A 17403-nucleotide genomic window follows, 5' to 3' on the forward strand; every position below is an offset into this window, starting at 1 on the left:
GCAGCAATAGGCTTGCAACAGGCAGAGCAGAAAGAGACCAGCACAGATGGTCCTGGCCACCTTGCTGAACACTCCAGCCTGAGATGCGCATCTGTTGGTGTGCACAGTGACTGGGTGCTGAAACTCGGGCTTCAGTGGACAGACCTGGGGAGGGGACTGGGGTTGGCTGCATGGAGACAGCCCAAAGGGGCTGGAGTGTGGCCTGGGCCACAAATGGGGGTGTGCATGGGATGAAGCCTAGGTCCACCATAGAAGCCCTATTGTTAATGCATGCAAAGGGAGGGGCAGGGCCCCACACTAGCAGCCTCATTCTCCAGTGACCTCACAGCAGGCACAGCTCCACCTCCATGAACTCTGGGAGCACCAAGCTGCAGTTGCCCACGTGCAGAGGCAGAGCTGAAATCTGAGCCAATCCCCAGGGGCTGCTCGACTTCAGAAGCCGGGCTGAAATCTGAGCCTTGTCCAGAGGCTTTGCAACTTTGGTGGATGTATGCTGCCATCACCTTTGTAAGCTCAGCACCTGTGGGACATCTGTGCGGATTACTGGTGCTCCCATGGCTGGGGCAGGTCTGGAGTTAGCAGCTGCGGGCTTTGCAGGCACGCACATGCGAAGGCAGGGCCAGGGTCTGCGCTGATTCCCTAGTCCCCACAGCGGGTTCAGAGGCACGACTATATGTGACTACTGTGGGTCCTGGTGCCTATGAACACAGTGCCTGAGGGACATCCGGGTTGATTGCCTGCAATCCCATGGCTGAGGTGGGGCGGAGGGCAGTGCCAACAACAGTGTACTTTGTGAGCACACAACAGGTGACACACGACACCAGAGCACACTACCTTGTGGACAGCTCCCACAGAGGAATACTCAGTGGCTCTCCCAGCAGAGGTACTTCAACCCCACCTACCCCACACCGCAGCTAATTACTCCCAATGAAAATTACTTAGTAAAACTAAGTAATTCGTTCTAAGAAGAACGAATAAGTTATCTGGAAGATAGAATAATGGAAATCACCCAATCAGAACAGCAGACAGAAAGATAAACAGCAAAAAAAAAAAAAAGAAAAAAGAAAAGAAAGCAATATATGAGACCTATAGGATAATATAAAGCAAGCCAATCTATGCATAATAGGGATCCCAGGAGAAAAGGAAAGAGAAAAAGAGATTGAAAATGTATTTGAGGAAATTTTGGCTGAAAACTTCCCAAACCTAAAGAAAGAAACATATCCAGGTACAGGAAGCACAGAGGGTCCCAAACAGGATGAACCCAAACAGAACTATATCAAGACATATTATATAATTAAAATGGCAAACATCAAAGATAAAGAGCAGATTCTAAAGACAGCAAGATAAAAACAAAGAGTTAGTTACAAGGGAAGCCCCATAAGGCTGATTTCTCTACAGAAACATTGCAGGCCAGAAGGGAGTGGCAAGACATATTCCAAGTCCTGAAAGGGAAAAACCTGCAACCTAGGATACTCTACCCAGAAAAATTATCATTTAGAATAGAAGGAGAGATAATGAATTTTTCAGATAAGCAAAAACTAAAAGAATACAGCAATACTAAACCTATCCTAAAAGAAATATTGAATGGTCTTCTCTAAATAGAAAAGAAACAAGAATCTATAGGAAAGAGAAAATCACAGTCAAATCAGGCATTACACAGAAAAACAATTTCTTTGTGAAAGCAGTGATAACTACAATGAACAGCAAAAGCATAAACATGAAGATGTAAAAGAGGACATCAAAATAAAATATGGTGGAGAGGAGTAAGAAAATGTAGGGTTTTTTTTTAAGAATGTGTTTGAGCCTATATGACTACCAGTCTAAAGCAAGTAGATATACTAATGGGTTAACATACTTGAAAAACAGGGTAACCACAAATCAAAAAACATATAATAGATTCACAAAAAACAAAAACAAAAGAACTCAAGCATAACATAAAAGAAAACCATCAAACCACCAAAGGAAAAACAAAAAGAGAAAGAAAGGAACAAAGAAGAAATTGAAAATCTACTGGAAAACAAGGTTTTAAATGGCAGTAAATGCATATCTATCAATAATTACCCTAAATATCAATGGACTAAATGCACCAGTCAAAAGACATAGAGTGGCAGGTTGGTTAATAAAACAAGAGCCTACAATATGCTGCCTACAAGAGACCCACTTTAGGGTGAAGTACACACACAGATTGAAAGTGAGGGGATGGAAAAAGATGTTTCATGCAAACTGAAATGACAAGAAAGCAGGGATAGATAGCAATACTCAGACAAAATAGACTGTAAAATAAAGGCCATAAAGAAAGATAAAGAAGGACACTATATAATGATAAAAGGATCAATACAAGAAGAGGACATAACACCCATTAACATATATGCACCCAATATAGGAGAACCTAAATACATAAAACAAATACAAACAGACATAAAGAGAGAAATTGATGGGAATACAATAATTGTAGGAGACTTTAACACCCCACTGACATCAATGGACAGATCATCCAGACAGAAAATCAATAAGGCAACAGAGATCCTAAATGATATAATAGACCAGTTAGACTTAATTGCTGTTTTCAGGACATTACATCCAAAAAACAGAATACACATTCTTTTCAAGTGCACATGGAACATTCTTTAGGATAGACCGCATACTAGGACACAAAATAAGCCTCAACAAATTTAAGAGGCCAGAAATTATTTCAAGCATCTATTCTGACCACAATGGCATGAAACTGGAAATCAACCACAGAAAGAGAAATGAGAAAAAAATGATTACATGGAGACTAAACAACATGCTACCAAAAAACCAATGGGTCAACAATGAATTAAATAAACAACTTAACCTACCACCTACCACCTTCTTAGAAAAAGAAGAACAAACAAAAATTAAGGTCAGCACAAGGAAGGAAATAATAAAGATCAGAGAGTAAATAAATAAAATAGAGATAAAACACATTAGGAAAAATCAATAAAACGAAGAGCTGGCTTTTTACAAGGGTAAGCAAAATCAACAAACCTCTGGCCAGGCTAACCAAGAAGAAAAGAGAGAGGACCCAAATAAACAAAATAAGAAATGAAAAAGGAGAAATAACAGCTGATACTGCAGAAATACAAAAAACCATGAGTATACTATGAACAATTACTTGCCAACAAATTGGGCAACCAAGAAGAAATGGACAAGTTTTTAGAAGCATAAAGCCCACCAAAACTGAATCAAAAAGAAATAAGTAATTTGAACAGACCAATCACTAGAAGTGAAATAGAATCTATAAAAAAAAAAAAAAAAAAAAAAAAAAAAAAACAACTCCCTGCAAATGCAAGTCCAGAATCAATGGCTTCACTGGGGAATTCTACCAAACATTCAAAGAAGAACTTATACCAAACCTTCTCAAACTCTTCCAAAAACTTGAAGAGGAGGGGACACTCCCAAAGTCATTCTATGAAGCCACCATCACCCTGATACCAAAACCAGACACTACCAAGAAAGAAAATTATAGGCCAATATCTTTGATGAATATAGAGGCAAAAATTCTAACAACATATAAAAAAGATCATACACTGTGATCAAATGTATTCATCCCAGGGTGACAGGGATGGCTCAACGTACGCAAATCAATCAGTGTGGTACACCACATCAACAAAAGCAAAGACAAAGCACATGATCATTACAATAGATGCAGAAAAAGCATTTGATAAAATTCAACATCCATTCATGATAAAAATTCTTACCAAAATGTGGTTAGAGGGAACATATCTCAACATTATAAAAGCTATTTATGACAAACCCACAGCCAACATAATATTCAATGATAAAAGCTGAAAGCCTTCCCACTAAAATCTGGAACAAGACAAGGATGCCCACTCTCACCACATCTCTTCAGCATAGTATTGGAAGTCCTAGCCATAGCAATCAGACAAGAAAATGAAGTAAAAGGTATCCAAATTGGAAGGGAAGAGGTAAAATTGTCATTATATGCAGATGACATGATACTATATTTAGAAAATCCTAAAGACTCCACGCAAAAACTACTAGAACTGATAAACAAATTCAGCAATGTATCAGGATACAAGATTAACATACAGAAATCTGTTGCATTTCTTTACACTGACAATGAAATATAAGAAAGGAAAGTGAAAAAAAATCCCTTTAAAAATCATATCAAAAAATTAAATACCTAGAAATGAACCTGACCAAGGAGGTAAAAGACTTATATGCTGAGAACTATAAAACATTGGTAAAGGAAACTGAAGATGATTCAAAGAAATGGAAAGATATTCCATGCTCTTGGATTGGAAGAATTAATATTGTTTAAATGGCCATACTTCCCAAAACAATCTGTAGACTTAATGAGATCCCTTTCATGACATTTTTCACAGAAATAGAACAAATAACCCTAAAATTTATATGGAATCACAAAGAACTAAAATTGCCAAAGCAATCCTGAGGAAAAAACAAAGCTGGAAGCATAATCCTCCCAGACTTCTGACAATACTACAAGGCTACAGTAATCAAAAGAGTATGGTGTTGGCACAGAAACAGACATATGGATCAATGGAACAGAATAGAAAGCCCAGAAATAAACAAACACACCTACAGACTATTAATCTTTGACAAAGGAGACAAGAATATACAATGGAGAAAAGACAGTCTCTTCAGCAAGTGGTGTTGGGAAAGCTGGACAGCTGCATGTAAATCAGTGAAGTTAGAACACTCCCTCACACCATACACAAAAATAAACTCAAATGGCTTAAAGACTTAAATATAAGACATGACACCATAAAACTCCTAGAGGAAAACATAGGCAGAACAGTCTTTGACATAAATTGAAGCAATATTTTTTTGATTAGTCTCTTAGAGTAATGGAGACAAAAGCAAAAATTAATAAATGGGACATAATTAAACTTAAAAGCTTTGCACAGCAAAGGAAGCCATAAACAAAGTGAAAAGGCAACCTATGGACTGGGATAAAACATTTGCAAATGATGTGACCAACAGGGGATTAATCTCCAAAATATCAAACAGCTCATAGCTCAATATCAAAAAAAAAAAAAAAAAATAAGCAATGCAATCAAAAAACAGCCAGGAGACCTAAATAGACATTTCTCCAAAGAAGATGGCCAACACACACATGAAAAGACGCTCCACATCACTGATTATTAGAGAAATTCAAATCAAAACTACAATGAGGTACCACCTCACACTGGTCAGAATGGCCATCATCAGAAAGTCTACAAATAATAAACGCTGGAGAGCGTGTGGAGAAAAGGGACCCTCCTACACTGTTGGTGGGAATGTAAATTGGTGCTTACACTATGGAGAACAGTGTGGAGGTTCCTTAAAAAACTAAAAGTAGAGTTACCATATGATCCAGCAATCCTGCTCCTGGGCACATATCCAGAGAAAACTCTAATTCAAAAAGATACATGCACCCCAGTGTTCATAACAGTGCTATTTGTAATAGCCAAGACATGGAAGCAAACCTAAAAATCCATCAACAGAGGAATGAATGAAGAAGATGTGGTATATACATACATACACACAATGGAATACACACACACACACACACACACACACACACACACACACAATGGAATACTACTCAGCCATAAAAAAGAAGGAAATAATGCCATTTGCAGCAACGTGGATGGACATATAGATTATCATAGTAAGTGTAGTAAGTCAGACAGAGAAAGACAAATATTATATGATATCACTTATATGTGGAATCTAAAATATGATGCAAATGAACTTATTTACAAAACAGAAACAGACTCACAGACATAGAACAAAAACTTATGGTTACCAAAGGGGAAAGGGTGTAGGGATAACTTATTAGGAGTTTGGGATTAGCAAACTACTATATATATAAAATAGATAAACCACTGCATATAAAATAGATAAAAAATAAATAAAATTTAAAAAAATAAAATAGATAAACAGCAAGGTCCTACTGTATAGAACAAAGAATTCTATTCAATATCTTGTAATAAACTATAATGGAAAAGAATATGAAAAAATATATATGTATATAATATATATGTACATATCTGTGTGTTCATATATATACATACATATATAACTGAATCACTTTGCTGTACACCAGAAACTAGCACAACATTGTAAATTAACTATTTTACTTATAAAAATTAAATATATATTAAAGAAAAAAACAGGTTCTGATGACTGCTCATTACCATCACGACAGAATAATCAGTTTTTTCATAAGTTTTTGGGCACTTTTTTATTCCCAGTCTTTCCTTTCGATTTTCATCCAGCTAAGGCTGCAGAAAAAACCATCAAAGATTCACTCAACCACTGATGTTGATTCTCTTTGAAGAGGTTTCCTCTGTGGAGATCTAATTTTCAGTTTGTGCATGTATCATGATTTCATCCTGTTTTTGCCTTTAAGTCATCTGTTGGGAAAGTAACTTTTTAAGTTACTGAAGCATTTTAAGATTCTGGACAACAGTTAAACTCTGAGACAAGTACAACTAGAAGTATTAAGAAAGGACTGAAGGGCACTCCAGAATCATGACCCCAGAGTTTCCAGACTTGGCCAAGGAAAGTCCCAAGGACTCCTTAAGTCTATTTTTTATAGCCTTTTGTAGTTTTAGTTAGTTTTACTTCTAGTGTTAATCCAAGTACAGCCTGAAGTATTAGCATTAGCGCAGACTCCTCCCTGATTGTTCAAAAGAAAGTTGAGGCTTTTTTATTATCTATACCTGTTTGTGCTAAAGAATTTAACAGAACTGGCTTGTTGTGCCCCCAGGGCTTAGGCTATATTAATTACTGTGTCAACCAAAATGAAAGAGCAATGTTTTGGTGATCATGTGGAGTGGCATAACTGCTGTGAATTGGCTTACTATCTTCAGGAGTCTTTTGCAGAAAGAGTTTTATTCTTTTGGGGTGTATGTCAGGAAATATAACCCACTGAGGGTATTGGAGAGTCATGCCCTTGGAATGACCTAACTAATAGCTGTACAAAATAACTTACCTTCGTTCTGGGTTCGCATTAAATAGTCTGATTTCCACATAGAAGCTGCACATGTCATGTAATCATCCTTTGTGGGATTGTAGGTATATTGTTTCTTGGTGCTGTGACTAATAATAAATATTGCATTTTTATTTCTCATAGTTCAAACATATTTTCCTTAAAGCCTAGACTTAGGAAAGTCAGTATTACTAATAAGGAGAACATGATCGGCTAAGTCAGACATATATACCCTTAAATCAGTAAAGAGGAAAGCTATGTATAAACAAGAGTGTTCAAAGAAGACTGTAACCTATAGAAGAATCTTGCTCCAGTGGTCTCGAGAGGAAGCTTCTTACTTCATATGGTCATGTGCTTATTGAAAGGTTTCTGGGTTAGCAGTTAATTCTGTGTACTGCTGGCTTCTGGAGGTTCTCTGGAAAACCTCACTTTAGGATCTTTAAAGGATGTATCTTTCTAATTCTGTTAAGGCCCTTATCGTTTTCCCAGAGATTTGGGAATGATAAAGACAAAAATGTTTTTGAGTAAGGAGCAAAGCAAAGCCTTACATAATCCAAATTTTTGAATAATTGTTCCAGTTAAATGTGTCCCTTGTCATGGGATCAGTAATTTGGAATGTCCTAGGCAGTCATGGTTGTGACCTTTCAACAGGGAAATATTTTGATCCATTCTGAAAAGAAATGTGCTATTATTAGTACAACATATTCAGAAACCATGGCAGGAGAGGCAACTGTATAAATTCAATTTGGACATGCCCAGAGTCTTTTAGAGCATAGTCTCAGTTCATGTCCCTCAATTTTTTTAGGTTAATTTAGTTACAAATAAAGCATGGACCGACTTTATCCTTCATCATCCTCGGAAGGTTTTTTCCTTAGTGTTTGATATTATAGCCAGTTTGTCCCTGTTGGAATGAATTGTTTCACAGAGGATTTTATCCTTTATTTTTGTAGTCCAGGTGGCTATTTTGGTTTTGTCAGATCTTAATCCTTGTGGTTCTTATAACCTGATTGTACCCATTGTTTCTTTTCAGAATTTGGGAGGCCAAAATTTGTATATCTACAATGGAATCCTTGAACTTTTCCATGGATTTTATTTTATTATTCTTACAATGCTTTTACATAAGGACTTTAGTCAGAGTAGTCTGTTTAATATAATGGTATGTTAAAAGTATTTGTATAGTACTTCTAAAGTATTTCTGTGGTATCTATAGTATAGATATTAGCTTCTATAGAACTTCTTTTACTGTCTCTTCCTTTATGATAGCAATTATTTTAGGTATCAAATAATGTATTTGTTGTTCATTTTTAAAGAGTACTTGAGAAAGCGCAAAAAAAACCTTGTTTTTTTCCTATAACATTTTTAAAAAGTCAATTATTCTAAAAGCATACTAGCTGTTAGCTTATATGTATTTTACTCTCTTCTTCTAGTGATTTGCTATGCCTTAGAGAGAGCCATAATTTAATCATTTGAGCTAAGCTATTTCATGGTAAGGAAATAGATTTTACAAAAGAGACTAGGCTACTTATTATATGTCAAGCCTGGTATTGTCCTTTTTATTTTTTTAATATAACCCCATCAACAAACAATATTAAGTCAGGATTTGGTATTGAAGCATCCAAAATTTTTTCCTGGGCATGGATACTTCTTGATTTACAGAATCATAATGAGGAGATTCTCCTCATTCAGTAAGGGTTATAGAGTTGTTGGATTGAAAGTATTAAATCAGCAGATGGTAATACAGGGAGAAAGTAATAATTCATAATTAATTAATTGGTATAAAAATATTGAATGCTTCCATTAATGATAGGGATATACACGTGATAACATTTTATTTAAAGAATTCATACAAAATCTGAAGGTATTTGGACTCATTTAGTTTTGACTGATACCTGTAAGTACTCTGAGACAATGAGCCTCTTCAATTAAGGTATTGGCTTTGATAGGCAATAGTTCTTTGATGTGTGCTATGTTACTGAGTTAATATACCTAGAGCATGACCTAACATTTTCATGTTTGTAAAAAAAAAAAAAGTTTTATGATAATTTAGGAAGAATCCATTTAAAATCTTATGAGCTGTGTTCTAATTGGTTTGAATATGTCTGTAGAGTCTTTTGCCCATAAGGATTCAGGAACCGTTTTTTTTGGCAATTTCTTGAGTCATATATTATGTAAGTAATCTAACGTCTAAATGAGCTATATTTTGATCCCACCTATTAAATTAGTAGGTATTGTGTCACAAAGACCAACCAAAGTATCAGTTACAGGTTAGGATTTAGGAAAGGGCTTAGGTTTGTTTGAAATCTCATTAATTGAATGGTTTTAGTAAACCAAAGTTTATTTTAAGCATTCTATAAGTTACTATATACTCTCAGTTTGTCTTATTATTTTCCTCTACAATCAGGCACAGCCAGTCACTTTTACTTTATTTTTTCTTATTAAACCCCCTAATTCAGTTTTAGAATTATAGGTTATCCACTCGCTCTATCAACTTATAAAGGCAGATCCTCTTTCAAAGAGCAGCATAACTTCTTTATTGTTCCTCCTGCAAGAGCATTGCCCCTATGTCACCATAACAATAATTTGTTCTTTATTGGACGTTGATAAGCAAAACGTATGCCTAGTTTTTTTCCTTTTTTTCCTTCTCTTCTTTTTTTTTGTTTGTTTTTTTGTTTTTTTGCGGTACGCGGGCCTCTCACTGTTGTGGCCTCTCCCGTTGTGGAGCACAGGCTCCGGACGCGCAGGCTCAGCAGCCATGGCTCACGGGCCCAGCCGCTCCGCGGCATGTGGGATCCTCCCAGACCGGGGCACGAACCCGTGTCCCCTGCATCGGCAGGTGGACTCTCAACCACTGTGCCACCAGGGAAGCCCCCTTCTTTTCTTTTTTAAAAAAGAATTTCATGGTATAAATTCCTTTTGGATTCAGAACTGGGAAAAATTTCCTTCTTTTTTTAGATATTGGGAGCTATGTAATACACTCTCTTTCACTTTTATGTTGGCTAACAGGTAGCTAAGAGCCACACTTTGTGCAAAATTTTAGTAGCATGCCTTAATCTAGGTTTTTTTATTACAGTCTTCCCCGTCTTCCTTATTATATATTGTTAATATTTTTACAATTACCAATTTACAATGAATTGTTTTCTTCCTTATTGTATGCTTCCTATATTAACTTAGTAGGATAAAAAAGATAAGTAAATAAAAGATCAAGTCCATGAACAGAAAAAAGTAATACGGTTAAAGGGCACCATTTTTAGAGTAGATAAGATTTTATTTAAAAATTTTAGGGAATACGTCTTTAACAAAGACTTTAAGATGTTTACGGTCAGTGATATCTGAATGTAATATTGATACTCTTTGGTCAAATAAAACAAATAAGCAAGACTTGAAAAATGGTAGAATAATACCAGAATCTATTCAGTACTGAAAAAATAAATTAAACCTTTAAAATGCCATAATCATAATTATTACAATTTTTTTTAGAATTCTATATTGTGAAATATTTTGACACATATTACCTGTTAGGTATTTCTAGCAACTCTTGGCAGGATATATACTGTTTATCCCCACCTTCTCAATGAAGAAACTGAGCCTCATAGAAGTGAACTGACTTCCCCAGATCACGAAGTTAGTAAATGGCAAAACCCAATTACAAACTCTTATCTTCTGCTTTCTTTTCCAATGATTTTTCAGACTACTATCTCTTAAAAAGGTGACTTTATTATTGCCAAAGGTTGGAGTCATTAAATATTTTTAAACTTTAAAAAAAAAATTAAAATGTATATTATTCTACTAAGTTCAGACTTTTATCTTTTGTCCCCATAATAAAAAGTTGATCATCAATGTGTGTGAATTCATTCATTTACTCAATAAATACACTTTAATGCCTACATAAAGTAAGCTTGTAATAAAGAGGCACAGTGATGAATAAAATAGTCAAAAATTCTGCCCTCATGGATTCCATGAAGGAGGATGACTAATTAAATGCAAAATTAATAAAGTCATTTCAAAAGTGTTTTGAAGGGAACAAGCCAGTGGCCAAAGTAGAGAACAGTGGGGGAGTAAAGGAGATTGGGGGACCAGAGCCTCTGTCTCTGCAGAAGTGACACTTAAGCTTAAACCTGAAAGAGGAGGATGAGATATATATGTGAAAAGGTATGAATCTTCTAAGCAGGGAGAATACTACATACGAAATCCCTGACACAGGAAAGAGCTTTATTTGTTCTAGGATATGAAAAAGCAGAGTAACTGGAACGTCTCCTGCAAGGCAGGAGACTGGGCTGTATAGAGAGGCTACCGTGTGCAGTATCTTGTAGGCTATGGTAGAGACTAAAGAGTAGACATTAGAAAAATCTATTTCCAAGTGCAGAAAATCTCTTTAGATCTCAGATTTTTAAAGGTGCTTTTACACTAACTATAAACTGTGTGAATTAATTTTTCTACACTTAGTTATTTTTGGTGCTGTATATTCGTGTATTGAGTTTCACGTAATTTCTTTAGAGCCTGTTGTTGAATTCTTTCTGTAGTCTTTCTGTAGTTAGGAAAGGAAATTAAGTAACTAACATGACATGAGTTAGCTTTAGAGCAAATGGAGGGGTTGGCGTAAAGGAGGTTTCTTTCCTTTTCTATGAACATTATCAGTTAACATGCAGCCAAAAAATCAGAATTTCATGCTTTTTTATTAATCAATTCATAGTACTAAAATTTTCCTCATAAATGTGTATCAGAAGGACAAGCTAGAAAGTATGTTCTTAAGTCATATGATATACATATTAATAATAAATAATTTAAATTCTATCAAAAGGCTAAAACAAGGTTTGATTTATTTTTCATTTCAGGCATGCCCATTTGTCATCGATATCTATGCAGACAAATGCAAGCCAAGAATTAAAACTGTCCATATGGAGGCATGCAGTGGGCAACTTGAGAAGGCCATTTGTAAATTTGTTCTTAACAAAGGCAATGCCAAATCAATGGATGGCTATGAAAATATAATTGTACATACTTATAAGTGTGACACTTGGATAACATCAGTTATTGAAAACAAGGTATCAGTTATAAGGTGGTTCTCCTCATAACAGCAATGTTTGCTACTATGTTCCATCTTCTTTCTCACCCTATTCTTGCATAGTAATTAAATACCCCATTACATTAATAATATCTATAATAGTCAATTTATTCTTTTTTCTTTTTGAGTTTATAACTCAAACTGGGCATGATAATTTTTATATTTTTTAAGGTATATAATATTTACTTTATTCATTAGATATTTATTTTTTGTGTTTCTTTATGAGACAATTGTTTTTCTATTAAAATATTATGAAAATTAAATAGTTAGAGATCTATTAAGATAGAGCATAATCTGGGCACAAAGTATTTTATTTAGTTTGTTACTAAAAGTCTTCACACATACATAGCTATTTTAAACAATGGACATCATGTTTTAAAGAAATATAAACAAAGTAAAGAAAAGAATTTAGCCCAACTGTTTTATACAAACTTTGCAGTATCAGAAATCCTACAGATTATCATCATTTTATCTGATTAAATATATTCTACTGTCCAGGACCTGTTTTTATCAAGCCAATTATTTCTGGCTTTGGCCATCTTCTCCGCTACTGTCGATATTGCAGGTCAAGAGACTACACACATAAATTCTTAAAGTCAGATATACTGAGTTTTCTAGAAATTATAAATTTTTATAAAATCTTACTCAAGATGGCTAGGTTTTTAGAACTGTTGGCTTATTTCTTTTAGTTCCTGGGTGAAATTTACATTATTTTTATGCCTGTCATAAATTTTTTAAAGTGCTTAAGGTTTGGCTGAGTATTGAGTCAATGTGAATATATATTATGTAACTCTCATAGTCACCATAGGGGCCACTAGAAAGTATAACATGGTTTCTGCTGTCAAGGAGTTTACGGGCTAGTTGTAAAGGCAAAATTAATACTCTCGAAACAACAGTTAAATGTTAAATTACATAGTACTGTTTGTATGTGCAATAGGAATTCAGCTGTATTTGTGTCTCTTGTACTTGATGTTAGTTTGAACTATAGAAGTTGGGGAAGGGTTTGTGATTAGGGGGATGGGAACTGATTGGGATTTAAACATGTGTATAGGATTTGAAGGATAACTAGAATTTAGATACGCAGAGAGGCAGCCTTTAGAAGCAGGAGAAACAGTATAAGGAGAAATATGAGTAAGAGTTAATGTGAACTATAGATGAAAAAGTGAGAATATCTCCTTTGCAGAAACAGAGAGCTTTATTTGGAGAAGTATTTGAAAGGTAAATAACATAGGTTGAATGGGTCCAGATTATATATGTTATCTTGAAAACAAGATAGAAGAGTTTAGACTTGATGAAATAAGATAGGTTCCCCAGCCAGTAGATTGCAGTCTTCAAATGGATCATAACACTTTGGAGAGTGGTTCGTAAGATCCAGCATGTTTCTGTTGCTGCCCTCTATGTTTTCTTGTTTGTTTGGTTTTGGTTGTGTGTGTGTGTGAGCCCTCTACATTTTATTAGAATTAAAAGGGTGGAAGCGAACCACTACCTTACCCCAATTCCTCTGCTCTATTACCTTCATTTCTCAACCCTCCATCTCCTTTTCCCTCAAGGAAAATTAAATTTCCCTTCACCAAAATGAGGTAATAATAATATTTTAGAGCTTACCATGTGCCAGGCACTTTAATGCTTTTACTTCTCACAACAACCCAATGAGGTAAGTATTATACTATTCCTGTTTTACACACAAGGAAACTGAAGCACAGGGATGTTAAATAACTTACAAAAGGTCGCAGAGCTAAGTAGTAGAAGAGATGAGAGATGAATCCAAGTAGTCTAATGTTATATTGCCCCTTTGTAGTCATTAGAGAGTGATTACAGGTTCTTTAGCAGGGGAATACTTTGACTCTTACATTTCTCTTATTTATCAGCTTCATTCTGCTTTCTCTTGTTTGCTATTCATCCTAGAGGCTATCGTTATCAATGATGTATTATCTCCAGTATCACTTCTTCCTTAAGGTCTTCTGTGATACCCCAGTCTGAGCTAATGTTTCTGTGTTTCTATAATGTCTTCTTTGTTTCTATAGAGCCCTCTGAATATCTCTATCACAAGACTTGCAAAGTGTTTTGCAATTATCATTTTGTTTGTGTGTATTTAGTAAAGAAAGGAATAGCAACTTATAAAATCTTTCTTTTACAGTCAGATAATAAAGTGATTATTCACATCAACAACGAGCTGAGTAAAAATTGTGTAAACAACAGAGGACTTGACATATTTGCAGTAGAAGTGGCACCAAAATCTACAATGGTAATGCATTATTTTCTAATTAAAGCCTTTTGTTTTATCAATTTGAAAAAAATATTTTTGCTATTAATATTATGGATAAATATGTAGATATGAAATAAAGTAGAAAATTATTTTAAGTATGATATTTGTATTAGTACCATCCTGTACTACAAGATAGAGGAGACTGGTTCTAATCCAGTTCTCACTATTTGGTTCAGTGATTATGGGACATTCACTTAATTTCTCTGTTTCAGTCTCCTTTTTGTTTGTTTCAGTCTTTTTAAGTGTAAAATTAATGTAATGTCACCAGTTTTAGGTACTTCACAAAATTAATGTAAAGATAAAAATAAAATGATATATGTGAAAGCACTATTGAATATTATATAGAAATACAAAGTAGTGTTAATAGTAACAGGACTTTTGATAACTCAAAATATTTTTATCCACATTATTAAAATTTTCTGAGGTAACCTAAAAGAGAAAATGCCTGTGAGTTTTAGATAACCAACTAAGTCAAGAGCTAGGAATAGCTGAAGTTCTGGTGTTAGCAGAACTCTGGGTTTCTGATTTAGCCAGGAGTTCAAAGGCAGGGAGAGATCAGTAGACCCTGAAACTAGTTTAGTCAAGGGAAAAAGGAAAAAACTTTCTATTCTTTCCCTTTTTTTCTCCATACTGTCAGTGAAATCCTAAAACATGCTAAAACAGGATAAGAAGAGTTTATCTTTTCTGTTATCCCAATCATGGTTTTTTTAAAATGTTCTAGGCTTAGTGAGGAAAGAATATTTACTTCCCTTTCTACCACTCCTCTTTACCCACATTCACAAATACCAACTACCAAATACTATATTATGTAGAATTTAGGCTGGATTATCCTGTTAGACATCAGATCGTAGATTGCAGGTCCCTGCTAAGGACAAATATTAAAGAATTTTATCTGCACAGAGATATTTTTTATATAGGTTCTAGAAATGTTGTCCTATTGAAAAATTAGCCCAAAATTACCGTATATAAAAGGAAGGTAAAGGCTTTCTATTTTTATATGCAGGTTTGTCAACATGTAATGCCTCTGAATGAACGACAAGAATGGATATATTATTGTGTGTATTCCCTTATATCTTAAACACTGTTTTTAGGAAATAATTTTGCTTGAGACTATCAAACTAAGAATAATTACTTCAAGTTTAGTCTCTTATTTGTTGATCAACAAAATGCTAATCACTTTAACTGATGTACATAATAATCTATTTAATTTGTATGCATTTACATTTCATGTCCATATTATATACTTTATTATTAAAATAGAAATAATATTTTAATGTGTGGCCTTCTTATTAATTTAATGGGAAATCTGGGCATATTTCATTTATGACTAGTAAATTGAAATCAAAGTACAGGTAAGCTTTTAAAAAGTAATACTCGGGCTTCCCTGGTGGCGCAGTGGTTGAGAGTCCGCCTGCTGATGCAGGGGACACGGGTTCGGGAAGATCCCACATCCCGCTGAGCGGCTGGGCCCTTGAGCCATGGCCGCTGAGCCTGCGCGTCTGGAGCCCGTGCTCCGCAACGGGAGAGGCCACAACGGTGAGAAGCCCACGTACCGCAAAAAAAAAAAAAAAAAAAAAAGTAATACTCAATGAATTCTATAAAATCCTATACACTTTTATTTATCGAAAAAATCCTGGAATAAAATGTAAATGGGCAAGCTGCAGTGAGTGCCTTGTGCTTTATCCCTGTGCTCTGGCCTATCCAAGGAGCCCAGTGGATCCAGGGTTCCTATCCTCACCGGTATAGTCACAGGCATGTGGCTGTGAGAGGACCAGGAGTCCTCCTTCCTGCTGCTGCTGCTGAAGCTGGTGACGTGCAGCCCCTTCACTGCTTACTTCTTCACCAGCAGCCTCTATCTCCTGCTGCACCTCTTCATCCTTGAGCATGTACCCTCCCACAGGGCTCTGCTGGTGCTCAAGCCCCAGGACCGAGTTTCTGCCATTGGCAGTGGCAGTCACAATGAGTCAGAGAACAGTTGGATGTTGCGTTTACTTCTGATGAGATTGCTATCTTAATGCACAATAGCACAAGTAGATACAAGGACTGATGGGACTGGTCGATGTGTGATTTGACACTTGAACAAATTAGAAAGTTTAATCCTGCAGCAGATCACAGATTCAGGAATAACTTCCCTGATGAGAAGATCCCTGCCCTGAATGAAGTTGGAGCGGAGTGCCTGAACCATAACGTCACAGTCTTCTTTGATGTCAAAGGCCATGCAAATATGGCTACTGATGTTCTAACGAAAATGTGTATGGAATTTCCTCAACTATACAATAGTAGTATTATTGGCTCTTTCTTGCCAGAAGTTATCTATGAGACAAACAAGTCACAGTGTAGTAATGGCTTTAACTCACAGACCTTGGAACCTTGGCCATACAGCAGATGGGACTATGATATTCTCTGGATACAATCCATGTTTGTGGTAATAGATGTTTCATTTGCTTGTAGCATACAAGCAATATAATATCTTATGGTACCTGTGTGGAATTTCAGTTTTCCTCATGCAAAAGGATTTTGTATCCCCAAACTACTTGAAGAAGTGGTCAACTAAAGGCATTCAGGTTGTTGCTTGGACGGTTAATACCTTTGATGAAAAAAAGTTACTATGAATCCCATCTTGGTTCCAGCTCTGTCAGACAGTGTGTTGGAAGACTGCACATCAGTTCTAGAATCTCCCCCAACCCCCTCCCCAAGGAAACATGTACAGAAACTGCCTGCTGGTCTCATGCAGGGATATCAAAATATCCCTTGTGCTAGCCCAAACCCTGGGAGATCAGGTAGCTCACACAAGTAATAGGAACCAAAGCAAAGTCTGGTGTTGCCAACATGCTCCATGGAATGCCTGAGTTCAACACTTGCTCTTGAAAATCTGGGTCTGCAAAAAGGTACAACAGCTCCTCCCCTGACCTAAGTGAGGCATACACCTTAACCTGGTGAGGATAAGCACAGACTGAGTTGTGAAATTTGGGAGTACAGATGCAAATACATGGGAAATGCACCATCACTCAGAGTTGACATTTTAAAACTTGCCATGCTTTTGTAACATTTATTTCAAATACTGTATTCGGCTATGTTATCAAGGTATTG

The 17403-nt window shown here is 35.7% G+C and overlaps 1 protein-coding gene and 1 pseudogene across 2 annotated transcripts in view; both read left to right on the forward strand.

Moving 5' to 3' along the window:
- The window catches only part of EFCAB7 (EF-hand calcium binding domain 7), a gene marked incomplete at both ends in the record, with an annotated part of 47616 nt that extends 32225 nt beyond the window's left edge, over nucleotides 1-15391 (forward strand). Inside the window, 3 exons of the mRNA XM_079728461.1 lie at nucleotides 11818-12027; nucleotides 14185-14292; nucleotides 15317-15391. Of these exons, the coding sequence (XP_079584587.1) occupies nucleotides 11818-12027; nucleotides 14185-14292; nucleotides 15317-15391 (393 nt within the window). The remainder of the gene's footprint in view (nucleotides 1-11817; nucleotides 12028-14184; nucleotides 14293-15316) is intronic.
- Nucleotides 15392-15479: 88 nt separating this feature from the next.
- Nucleotides 15480-17110, forward strand: LOC307064435 (glycerophosphodiester phosphodiesterase 1-like; annotated as a pseudogene). Its single transcript has 2 exons — nucleotides 15480-15500; nucleotides 16083-17110. The product of its transcript is annotated as a glycerophosphodiester phosphodiesterase 1-like (transcript).
- The last annotated feature ends 293 nt before the right edge of the window (nucleotides 17111-17403 follow it).

Source organism: Hyperoodon ampullatus (assembly GCF_949752795.1).
Source record: "Hyperoodon ampullatus genome assembly, chromosome: 2".
Taxonomy (NCBI): domain Eukaryota; kingdom Metazoa; phylum Chordata; class Mammalia; order Artiodactyla; family Ziphiidae; genus Hyperoodon; species Hyperoodon ampullatus.